The sequence below is a fragment of the Erythrolamprus reginae genome, chromosome 5 (assembly GCF_031021105.1).
Source record: "Erythrolamprus reginae isolate rEryReg1 chromosome 5, rEryReg1.hap1, whole genome shotgun sequence".
Lineage (NCBI taxonomy): Eukaryota > Metazoa > Chordata > Lepidosauria > Squamata > Dipsadidae > Erythrolamprus > Erythrolamprus reginae.
The window spans coordinates 101,275,396-101,287,730 of NC_091954.1; the positions used below are offsets into that span (position 1 = coordinate 101,275,396).

Here is a 12,335-nt window from a genome sequence, read left to right on the forward strand (position 1 = left end):
AAACTACATTGTTAAATGTTGCTTTCTTCTCTATCACTAAGGCTTAAGAATTGAACATGGAAGAGGGTGGCTGCATAGTGGTTTAAAAAAGGCCAGATGGAAACAATGCAGTTAGAAGCTTTATTTTTAATGTATGTCAGAGGTGCAATATATATTGCTCAAAAAATAAAAATAAAGGGAACACTTAAAGAACACAATATAACTCCAAGTAAATCAAACCTCTTTGAAATCAAACTGTCCACTTAGGAAGCAACACTGATTGACAATCAATTTCACATGTTGTCAGCACATTCAACTTTGTACAGAACAAAGTATTCAATGAGAATATTTCATTTATTCAGATCTAGGATGTTTTATTTGAATGTTCCCTTTATTTTTTTGAGCAGTGTACATAAAAATGACACCATTTGCTTTCTGATTTATTTAATTCAATGTAGGCATCGCCCAACTCTAAAATGACTGTTTTTAATCATACCCTCTAGTCACCCATGTCAACAAGGAGCAGGAATCAAAACAGGATCTGTATCTAGTGATGTGGAACATAGAAATTGAGACCACGATCGAAATTAGAGCCCTGCAAAACTTCGGTTTGAAGATTTCATTATCCAGTAATTTGTTCAAACTGCTCTCTTCGAATCAATTTGCCAAACTAAGATGATATGTCAAAATGATTCAGCTGCTTTCAAATCTGTTTGAACATTTAGTGAACTCCGCGTATACAAAAAGACATTGTGGTCCCAATCAAATCTTTGCACTGAAACTAATCAATTTGCTTTGAATTGCAAACTCAGGTTGAATCACACATTCAAATAGTATCTTGAGAGATTTATAACCCCTAATTAATATATGTATGCAAATGTATGACTATATTTTCCTTAGAAAAGGAAGAAGCACAGCCAGGCCTCGATATATAATGAAAAGATATGGCTTTTATTCATTAACTGGCAGCCACCAAGCAAAGGGTGCATGTGGACTGCAACCACATTGATTAATTAATTATCTTGCCTTTATTAATTTTATAAATAACTCAAGGCAGCAAGTATATTACTCCCTCCTCCTCCTCCTCCTCCATCATTTCCCTACCACAACAACCCTATGAAGTGAGTTGGGCTGAAGGAGAATGACCAGCCTAAGGTCATTCAGCTGGCTTTCATTAATTATTTTTTCATTTTTTAAAATTAATTGGACTTATGTGCCACCCCTCTCCATGGACTCATGGATTCTCCGTGAATTCTCAATAAAATACAATATACTGTATAAAACATTTCTAAATCCAATTAACAGAGCGATTAAATTAAAATACTTTAAAAACTAATAAATTTAAAAATCAAACATTCAGAAACACTTTCATGCCTAAGGCAGGACTAGAATTTACGATCTAGTTTCTAGCCTGGTGTCTTAACCATTGGCACCGAAATGTGGACCTTCCTTTTGCCTGATAAACCTATTAGTGCTCGGAAATCGATGACAACTGTTTGCAATGCCAACGTGGAAAATATCCCAGAAGATATTCAAATTTTTGTAGACCCACCCACATTGTCCCAGATCGAACGAGAAGCATTTCATGGCTGCAGTTGATAAAGGGGAAGTAAATGCAATGATTGCAAACCTATGGGACGCATATCTGTTGACACACGAGATGTTGCCCTAGCTCAGTTCCAGTGCGCATTTGCCCACCAGTCAGCTGATTTTAGGCTTGTGTGGAGGCTCTGGCAGAACATTTTTGGCCTCCGAAGGGCCTCCAGGAAGCGGAGGAGGCCATTTTCGCCCTCCCCAGGGTTCAAGAAAGTCTCTGAAGCCAAATAAATGGGCCTGGCAAGCCCACTGGAAGTCAGGAAATGGGATGGGGGGAGGTTGTCCGCGCATGCACAGCGAGGCGGGACATGGGGGGGGTTCATGCACGAGGTCAAGGACCTCGGAGTACTAAGAACTAAAGACTTAAGTGCCAAAGCCCACTGTAACAACATCGCCAAGAAGGCTTTTAGAGTTGTTAATCTAATCCTACGTAGATTCCGCTCTGGCAATCTCACACTACCTACCAAAGCTTACAAAACTTTTGCCAGACCCATCCTCGAATATAGCTCATCTGTTTGGAACCCATACCGCATTTCTGACATTAATACCCTCAAAAATGTCCAGAAATACTTCACCAGAAAAGCCCTTCACTCCTCTACCCGCAACAGAACACCCTAGAAACTAGACTTACAATCCTGGGTCTAGAAAGCTTAGAACTAAGACGCCTCAAACATGATCTAAGTATTGCCCACAAAATCATATGCTGCAACATCCTGCCTGTCAACGACTACTTCAGCTTCAACCACAACAACACAAGAGCACACAACAGATACAAGCTTAATATTAACCGCTCCAAACTTGACTGTAAAAGATACGACTTTAGTAATCGAGTTGTTGAAGCGTGGAATTCACTACCGGACTCTGTAGTATCGTCCCCTAACCCCCAACACTTTACCCTTAGACTATCCACGGTTGACCTCACCAAGTTCCTAAGAGGTCAGTAACGGGCATACATAAGTGCACCAGAGTGCCTACCATCTCCTGTCCTATTGTCTCTCCTATATCTCCTATATCTTCTATACCTATATCTTTTTCTGCTATTTTCTCATATTCACTCCTTTATTTTCTCCTCTATTCCCCCTTTAATACGTTCTACTCGATTATATCCTCTATAACCCTCATTGTGTATTATTGTGTATTGGAGAAAAGCAAATAGATAGATAGATAGATAGATAGATAGATAGATAGATAGATAGATAGATAGATAGAAGATAAATAAATAGATAAATAAATAGATAAATAAATAGATAAACAAACAAACAAACAAATGTGCAGGCGGTGGGGGTCATTGAATTATGAGTGTGGGCATTTTTCCATAAGGGAAAAAAGGTTCGCCATGACTGGTACAATGGCTTCTTAGGGCATGTACGTAGGGAGAGTAGAAGAAAGATAAACTCACCACTTCTTTGATTTCAGCCTGGGGGCTGGGTTTCGGGGAATGAGAAACAAAGCTCTCATAGGATGCATATCACAAAGGGCTGAAAAACCAAAACAAGAAAGCATGAAACAAATTGTCAAGCGTAATGGAGAAAAAGAGAACATCCTAGTAAAGGCATTGAATCCTAGACTAAAATTCTCATGTGATGTAGGACGAGAAGCTTAGTGACTTAGGTTCACAGGTCACACTTGGTCTTATAGATGGCATACTGGTTAGAGTGCAGCACTGCAGGCTACTTCATCTAACTGCTAGCAGTAGGTCAGCCGTTCAAATCTCACCACTGGCTGAATAATAATAATAATAATTAATAATAATAATTTATTATATTTGTATGCCGCCCCTCTCTGAGGACTTGGAGCGGCTCACAACAATAAAACATCATATACAAATCCAATGTTAAAACAGTCTTTAAAAAACCACTATTAAAACAGTCATACAGCCCAAACACACCATCCATAAAATCAAAGGCAGCTAAGGATATATCAATTCCTCCATGTCTGGCAACATAGATGAGTTTTCAAAAGTTTGCGAAAGGCAAGGAGGGTGGGGGCAGTCCTAATCTCCGGAAGGGAGCTGATTCCAGAGGACCGGGGCCGCCACAGAGAAGGCTCTTCCCCTGGGTCCCGCCAGAGGGCATTGTTTCGTCGATGGGATCCGGAGAAGGCCAACTCTGTGGGACCTAATCGGTCGCTGGGATTCGTGCGGCAGCAGGCGGTCCCGGGGGTATTCTGGTCCGATGCCATGTAGGGCTTCAAGGTTGACTCAGTCTTCCATCCTCCTGAGGTAGGTAAAATGAGGACCCAGATTGTTGCGGGCAATATGCTGGTTCTGTAACCACTTAGAGAGGGCAGTAAAAGCACTATGAAGTGGTATATAACTCTAAATGCTATTGCTATATAAGATAAGTGACATTATCTCTGAGGCTCTGATACATAGTTTGACGGGGGCCTTACTCGTAACTTATTTATTGTTTGGAATGAACAAATGTGCTGTGATAAGATTGCCACTGTGTGGACTCTCTCTGTTTATGGAGTCCAGTAGTCAGTGATGGGCTACCAAAATTTTTACTACCATACTATGTGCGTGGCTTATGCATTCCGAGTACCTGCAGAGCCACCTGCTGCCACACGAATCCCAGCGACCGATAAGGTCCCACAGAGTTGGCCTTCTCCGGGTCCCGTCGACTAAACAATGTCATTTGGCGGGCCCCAGAGGAAGAACCTTCTCTGTGGTGGCCCCGGCCCTCTGGAATCAACTCCCCCCGGAGATTAGAACTGCCCCCAGCCTTCTTGTCTTCCGTAAATTACTCAAGACCCATCTATACCGCCAGGCATGGGGAAGTTGAGACACCTTTTCCCCCAGGCTTTTTTTATTTTTATATTTATGTTTGGTATGTATGTGCTGTTTGCTTTTTAATATGATAGGGTTTTATATGCTTCTTTTAATATTAGATGTGTTTCGCTATAATATTGTTTTATTACTGTTGTGAGCTGCCCTGAGTCTTCGGAGAAGGGCGGCATACAAATCTAATAAATTGAATTGAATTGAATTTGGTTTCAACATCTTTCAGTGCAAATTGAGTGCTTTGGGATGGAGCTCCCAATTTTGCTACCGGTACTGTTTTCCTGACCGTACCCTGACTGCCAGTTGTCCTCCCATTTTCCAGAGGTTCTCTGAATGACAAAGCAGCAGAAGGAAGTGGAAGGCCACTGAAAAAAGATGAATAATGTGTCTGGCTTGGTGGGCGTGGCTTGGTTAGCATTGTTTGGTGGGCGTGGCAGGAAAGGGTACTGCAAAATCCCCATCTCTTCCTGATCAGCTGGGACTCGGGAGGCAGAGAATAGATGAGGACAGGGCCAGTCAGAGGTGGTATTTACCAGTTCTCCTAACTACTTAAAATTTCTGCTACTGGTTCTCCAGAACCGGTCAGAACCCGCTGAATCCCACCTCTGTTTCTAGGGTAGATAATTCTTTCCCTAGTCAGTCGCCATTGCTGTAGGCTGCGGCAGGTTTTTCTATATAGTTAAAGAGAAACTCTGCTTAGAATCATGAAGTCGAAAAGGGTTATTTAGGTCACTGAATCCAATTCCCTGCTCAGTACAGGAATTTAAGCATCTCCAACAGATGGCTGCCAAGTTTATGATTCCAGTAATTCCCTAGGTAACCACTTTCAAACGGCTCTGTTAGAAGCTTTTTTTATTAACGTTCAGCTGGAATCTGCCTTCCTCTAACGTTTAGTCCATCATTCTCTGTGCCACAAGACAACAGAAAACCATGACCTTCTTCAATGTTGACACTCCACTAGATACTTGAAGGGGACTGTCCTCTCTTTCATTCCCCACAGCCTTCTGTTCTCAAGATTAAACAAGAGTTGAATTTTAATTTTTGATAATGAAATGTTTTAACAGATGCAACATTGATGCTTTCTACTTATAATGCCGTTTTATTATTAAATTCTTGTTATGCAAAGTTAATGTTGATTTAAATGTCATGTCTCTAGCCATCCAACAATTTCATGTCAGAGATAAAATTCTAACTAAATATTTCTCAGTAATTCTTTTAGTTGCTTTGTTATATCAGCTATATGGATATATCCAGGTTTACACAATTAAAATAGATAGAACTAATAATTAAAGGAAAGTTTATAACAGTTAAGGAGAAAGAAAAGAAATTGTATATGTGTATGTATGTATGTATGTATGTATGTATTATTATTATTATTATTATTATTATTATTATTATTATTATTATTATTTAGATTTGTATGCCGCCCCTCTCCGAAGACTCTGGGCGGCTAACAACAATTATGTATGTATGTATGTATGTATGTATGTATGTATGTATGTATGTATGTATGTATGTATGTATGTATACCATTTGTGGCCAGCTTTTAAGTGCTTAATACACCTTAGCTAATTTATACAACAAATTTGGCAACCTTGTTTATTCCTTTCCCTAATAGTATCAAATTGAAAATAGACCTCACAACTTATGGATTGTAATTTAGTAGTATTGATAATGCATAATTGATAGACTGCATTTTATCATGGATTTTATCTGTTATTTATCATTTTAACCTATAACTTTTGATTGTGTATTCACTGTGTTTTTATTTGTTTTGGTCTCTGACTGTAATAATAAATTTGAATTTGAGCTCATCTCCTAGTGCATATTTTAATATCTCATTGTGATCTACCTGGTATACAACTATCAAGAAATCTAGCCAAAATTCAATGTATTATGGCTTGTTCCACAGGATTTGGCATTTTTATCTATCTATTGAGTCTTTCCCAAGGACCTGAGATGTGAATGTTTGATGGTGTCAGAGGTATTTTGCCCATGTCTCTACAGCACTCTGCTTGCTGCACTGGTTGCTGATTAGTCTCAAAACACAATTCAAAGTGTTGTTATGGCCTATGAACCTCTACATGGCATGGGACCAGATTACTTACAGGACTGTCTTCTGCCTCATACATCCCAGCGACCAGTCCGGTCCCATAGAGTCGGCCACCTCCAGGTCCTGTCAGCCAGACAATGTAACCTGGCGGGGCCTAGGGGCCTTGTCTGTGGCTGCCCCACCCTTTGGAACGAACTCCCTCCAGATTCGTACTGCCCCCACTCTCCCTGCTTTCCGCAAAGCTCTGAAGCGCCTCTGCCAGCAGGCTTGGGGCCATTGAAACTTTGATATCTTGTACCGCCCAACGAATGCAGAATGTATGATGTATGAATTCCAATGGTGTTCAAGTGGTGCTAGAGTTGCTTGGGGATTTCACCCAAGGCACCTCTTAACTTTGATATTACTTTTGAACTTTTTTGCCACAGTTGTTCTATTTCTATTTGCAGCTCTATGTATTTTGTTATCTTCTCCAGTTCTTCCTCTTCCATTCTGCTGTCTCCAGGTACTGCCGTTCTGTTGTGGTTAGCTCTGGCCCTGTTCCTGCCCCAAGGACTGTGGATGTGGGGGAGACATCCACATGCTGCAGGCCTGTTTTGCCCCCGGTGGAATCTGCTGATGAAGGCTCCTCTGACCAAGAAGACATGAGTGACAGGGAGGAGGAGAGTGGGGCAGACAGCTCAGAAGGAGATCAATTATCTAGCTCCTCCTTGGATTCAGAACAAGAGTTAATTATACAGCCACGCATGAGGAGAGCGATGCATAGGCAGCAACAACTGAGAGATTATTATCAAAGAAAATGAGGCCACCTGTGATTGGGTGGGGCTGTGGTAATTAGTGAGGCTGCTATAAATATCAGCTTGTGGGTTTGGCCATTGTGGAGGATTATCTGATCGTTGTGTTTCATGCCTGCTTTGCTGACTTTGACCTTTGTGTGCTGATTTTTCCCTGCTTTGAAACTAAACCAGAGCAAAGTGTGCTCCACTTTGTGAAAGAAGAAGGATTGTGAATTGCCTCACAGCTGCAAGCTAAGTATCACAGAACTGATAAGGGACTTGTACCAATTACCAGTTTGTTTGGAGACAAGTGCTCTTTGCTATCCCAAAAGAGGGCTTGGTTTAAGTGAATTTTCATTATACAGTAAAGAACATTGTTTTGAATTTTCAAACGTGTGTGTGTTTGAAATTGTATCTGTGCATTTTTGGGAGGATTCTACCAGAGAGCCCGACAGAACATGTTCAGATTTCTTTTCTCTTTCTTTTTTGACAGTTGTTAAGTTTGGGGTGTTATGGGGGAGGTTCCTGTCTCTTATTATCATGATAATCAAATTTATTTGCCATCCGTCAGAGGCAACCCTAAGAAGAGTCATATTACGACAGTCATGTCTATATGTGTCCTTTGAGTCTATATAAAACCCAGACATTTATTCCTGAATTCATCACTTTATTCAACAAATCTTTACTTAGGGAATATTTGCAAATAGCATATTATAAATTGGAATTTCTATTTCCACATAATGAATTTTAATAAGCAGCAATTCAAACTATGATAGCGCATAAAATTCAAATATACTCACGGGGAGCTCCTTCGGCCATTTCGATGGCTGTTATCCCTAAAGACCACAAATCACTCTGAAAGAAAAAAACCCAAATACAAAATTTTCAGTTATGTACAACATATGCGAGTTACTGCTATATAGGAAGGACTTCTTGGCACCTTAGTCTTGTAAGTTTCTTAAAAAATTGTCCGAATAAGTTCACTTGGGCTTTTTGTAAATCCATTTTTATGTTCGTTCCATTGTTGGAGAGGTGTACCCCGTAAATTAAGAGAAACCCTCAGAACGATTCTATAAAGCATTGTTTCGCAACCTTGGCAACTTGAAGATATCTGGACTTCAACTCCCAGAATTCCCCAGCCAGCATTCGCTGGCTGGGGAATTCTGGGAGTTGAAGTCCAAATATCTTCAAGTTGCCACGGTTGCGAAACACTGCTATAGAGCATTGCATTCGAGAATAACTAGACACAAGAACCGTTTTTTCCCAAACACCATCACTCTGCTATCAAATAATTCCCTCAAAACTGTCAAACTATTTACTAAGTCTGCACTACTATAAATCTTCTCATCGTTCCCATCACCATCTCCTCCCACAAATAACTGTATGACTTTGTTGCTTGTATACTTACAATTTATATTGACTGGATCCTAATATGTTTGTATTGCTTATTTGGACTGAGACTATCATTAAGTGTTGTACCTTATGATTCTTGACGAACATATCTTTTCTTTTATGTACCATGAGAGCATATGCACCAAGACAAATTCCATGTGTTTCCAATCATGTTTGGCCAATAAAATCCTATTCTATTCGTTCAAAATACTGTAGTACTTTAGTACACCAAACCTGTATAATTCAATGTGATTCTCTCTCAATAAGAACTAAATATTTGAAAAAACAATATTTTTGCAAGAGTAAATTACTACCTGGGCTTTTTTTATTTCCCCAAATATGTGTCAACTCTTAATCCTATCTTCCTTAATTTGGACAGCTTTCAGACTTATAGCTTTATATTGGCATGCACTCATATAATTCTATTATTTCCAAATGTAAAATAATGCACTTGGGGAAAAGGAATCCTCAATCTGAGTATTGTATTGGCAGTTCTGTGTTAGCAAATACTTCAGAAGAAAAGGATTTAGGGGTAGTGATTTCTGACAGTCTCAAAATGGGTGAACAGTGCAGTCGGGCGGTAGGGAAAGCAAGTAGGATGCTTGGCTGCATAGCTAGAGGTATAACAAGCAGGAAGAGGGAGATTATGATCCCGCTATATAGAATGCTGGTGAGACCACATTTGGAATACTGTGTTCACTTCTGGAGACCTCACCTACAAAAAGATATTGACAAAATTGAATGGGTCCAAAGACGGGGTACAAGAATGGTGGAAGGTCTTAAGCATAAAACGTATCAGGAAAGACTTAATGAACTCAATCTATATAGTCTGGAGGACAGAAGGAAAAGGGGGGACATGATCGAAACATTTAAATAGGGGTTAAATAAGGTCCAGGAGGGAAGTGTTTTTAATAGGAAAGTGAACACAAGAACAATCTGAAGTTAGTTGGGGGAAAGATCAAAAGCAACATGAGAAAATATTATTTTACTGAAAGAGTAGTAGATCCTTGGAACAAACTTCCAGCAGACATGGTAGATAAATCCACAGTAACTGAATTTAAACATGCCTGGGATAAACATATATCCATCCTAAGATAAAATACAGAAAATAGTATAAGGGCAGACTAGATGGACCATGAGATCTTTTTCTGCCGTCAGACTTCTATGTTTCTATGTTTCTATTATGCAAGGTGTAAAAATAGAGTAAGAAATAATAAGTAAAAATTGAGGCAGAAATTAAAAGAAAAGGAAATTAAGCTAAGTCTAGTTTATACTAATACTATTTACAGTACTATGTCTTTCTGACATTACAAAGTTTCCTTACTTCTTCCATCATTCTTCCTTCTTAGGTATTATCTATCCTCTCAATCGATTTGCTCCTCCTGTATATATTTGCTTTGTGATTTAAAACTTATTTTCTCAAGATGTTCATTTTCAAATAATATTCATCCTACAAGTATTTGCCTACTATTGATTCTTGTTCCTATTTTTTTCCTTACCTTATATGTCATGTCATTCTTAGTAAATCCATTCCCACTGCAAATAATTACCTTTTATGTTTCTTCAGTCTTACAAAACTCTCATAGCATTATATGAATCATTACAGGTGGATATTAAGTTCCCAGAATTCTAGAAATGGTTATTATTGGAAATTGAAGACTGCATTTGTCGAAGCTTAGCCACCTTTTGGTAGAAGAAAAAGTACTATCTCAAAGGGCAATTGCAAGAATAATAAGATATGGAAAAGTTCTGATTGCTAATCATTGCAAAGGCCTTTGTAGGTTTTCAAGAAATTATTTTTAAGGAAAATGGGTTTTTGAGAAACTACTCATGAAAATAACTAGTACAGTGATACCTTGTCTTACAAACTTAATTGGTTCCAGGATGAGGTTCTTAAGGTGAAAAGTTTGTAAGACGAAACAATGTTTTCCATAGGAATCAATGGAAAAGCGATTAATGCGTGCAAGCCCAAAATTCACCCCTTTTGCCAGCCGAAGTGCCCGTTTTTGTGCTGCTGGGATTCCCCTGAGGTTCCCCTCCATAGGAAACCCCACCTCTGGACCTCCGTGTTTTTGTGATGCTGCAGGGAAATCCCAGCAGGGGAATCCCAGCAGCGCAAAAACGAGCGCTTCGCTGGCAACAGAAGTCAGGAGGTGGGGTTTCCCAGTGAAGGGAGCCTCAGTGAAATCGCAGCATCGCAAAAACACCAAAGTCCTCGAAACCCCACTTCCAGACCTCTGTATTTTTCCGCTGCTGCGATTTCACTGATGCTCCCTTCGCTGGGAAACCCCACCTCTGGACTTCCGTTGCCAGCGAAGTGCCCATTTTTGCGCTGCTGAAATTCCCCTGCTGGGATTCCCTTGCAGCATCACAAAAACATGGAAGTCCAGAGGTGGGGTTTCCCATGGAGGGGAGCCTCAGGGTAATCCCAGCAGCACAAAAACAAGTGCTTCGCTGGCAACGGAAATCCGGAGGTGGTGCATCCCAGCGGCGGCGGTCAGTTGTAAGGTGAAAATAGTTTGTAAGAAGAGGCAAAAAAATCTTAAATCCCAGGTTTGTATCTCAAAAAGTTTGTATGATGAGGCGTTTGTAAGATGAGGTATCACTGTATATCAGTGATTTTCAACCTTTTTTGAGCCGCGGCACATTTTTTACATTTACAAAATCCTGGGGCACACCACCAACCAAAATTACACAAATCTAATAAATAAATAAATACATACATACATGCATACATACATACACACACACACACACACACACACACACACACATAAATAACCCCCTCATATATACAATCCCATGTAACATCCCCTTATAAATACAGTCAATCATCAATCATCCCTCCTCAAATTTATACCAGTCTCATTTCTGGGTACTTCTCCTGTCTTTCCCCCTTTTCTCTCTCATGTTTCTCATTTCTCTCTCTTCCTCCCTTTTTCCCTCATTCCTTCTCCCTCTCACTTCTCCTCTTTTTCCATCCCTGTCTATCTCCCCCCCTTACGTGTGTGTGTGTATATATATATATATCAAGAATAGTCCTAAAAATGCGAGTTCCAGGTATATGCGTGAGTAATGAGGCAGCAGCCATCTCGATCACTGGAACATAGAAACTGTAATAAAATCACTTAGCTTTCGTTAGCCTGCTGCTAACTTCGTCAGAGTGTTAAAATGCCGTGGGAGACAAATCCATTTATAAAGCATTGCTCAGTCTGCTCATTGCCCGCGTCACAGGGCCACACCCTTCCCTCCCCCTTGCGGTAACTCTGATTGTGGGCTTAATCCTGCTGGCTGCCGGGGGATCTACCGCTGCCTCGAACAAGTAAAAGGCACGCCGATGGGATCCCCAATTTCGGGCGTGATTGCAGAAGCAGTTCTCCAGCAACTGGAAAGAGAAGCCATGGAAATATACAAACCCAAGTTCTGGACACGCTATGTCGACGACACGTTCACCATCATTAAAAAACGGGATAAAATCAGGTTCATGGGAATTCTTAATTCCATATATCCGGACATTCAGTTTACGGCGGAGGAGGAGGCCAATAACAAACTGGCCTTTCTAGATGTACAGATCAACCGGAACCCGGATGGAAGCATCGACACGGAGGTATATCGAAAGACCACCAGCACGGACCGCATGTTACACAACGAAAGCAATCACCCCAACGCACATAAAGTCAGTTGTATACGGACATTATTCAACAGGATAAATACTCACTGTAGCACACGGGCAGCCAAACAAAAAGAACGAGCATATCTT

General features: G+C 40.3%; 1 protein-coding gene across 9 annotated transcripts in view; it reads right to left on the reverse strand.

Moving 5' to 3' along the window:
* Positions 1 to 12,335, reverse strand: part of TNIK (TRAF2 and NCK interacting kinase) — a 420,651-nt gene that overhangs the window by 143,575 nt on the left and 264,741 nt on the right. For all 9 annotated transcript variants that reach the window (XM_070753635.1, XM_070753632.1, XM_070753630.1 and 6 more), the window contains exons 8-9: positions 7,984 to 8,038; positions 2,975 to 3,053 (exon numbers count right to left, since the gene is read on the reverse strand). In XM_070753635.1, coding sequence (XP_070609736.1) covers positions 2,975 to 3,053; positions 7,984 to 8,038 — 134 coding nt within the window. The remainder of the gene's footprint in view (positions 1 to 2,974; positions 3,054 to 7,983; positions 8,039 to 12,335) is intronic.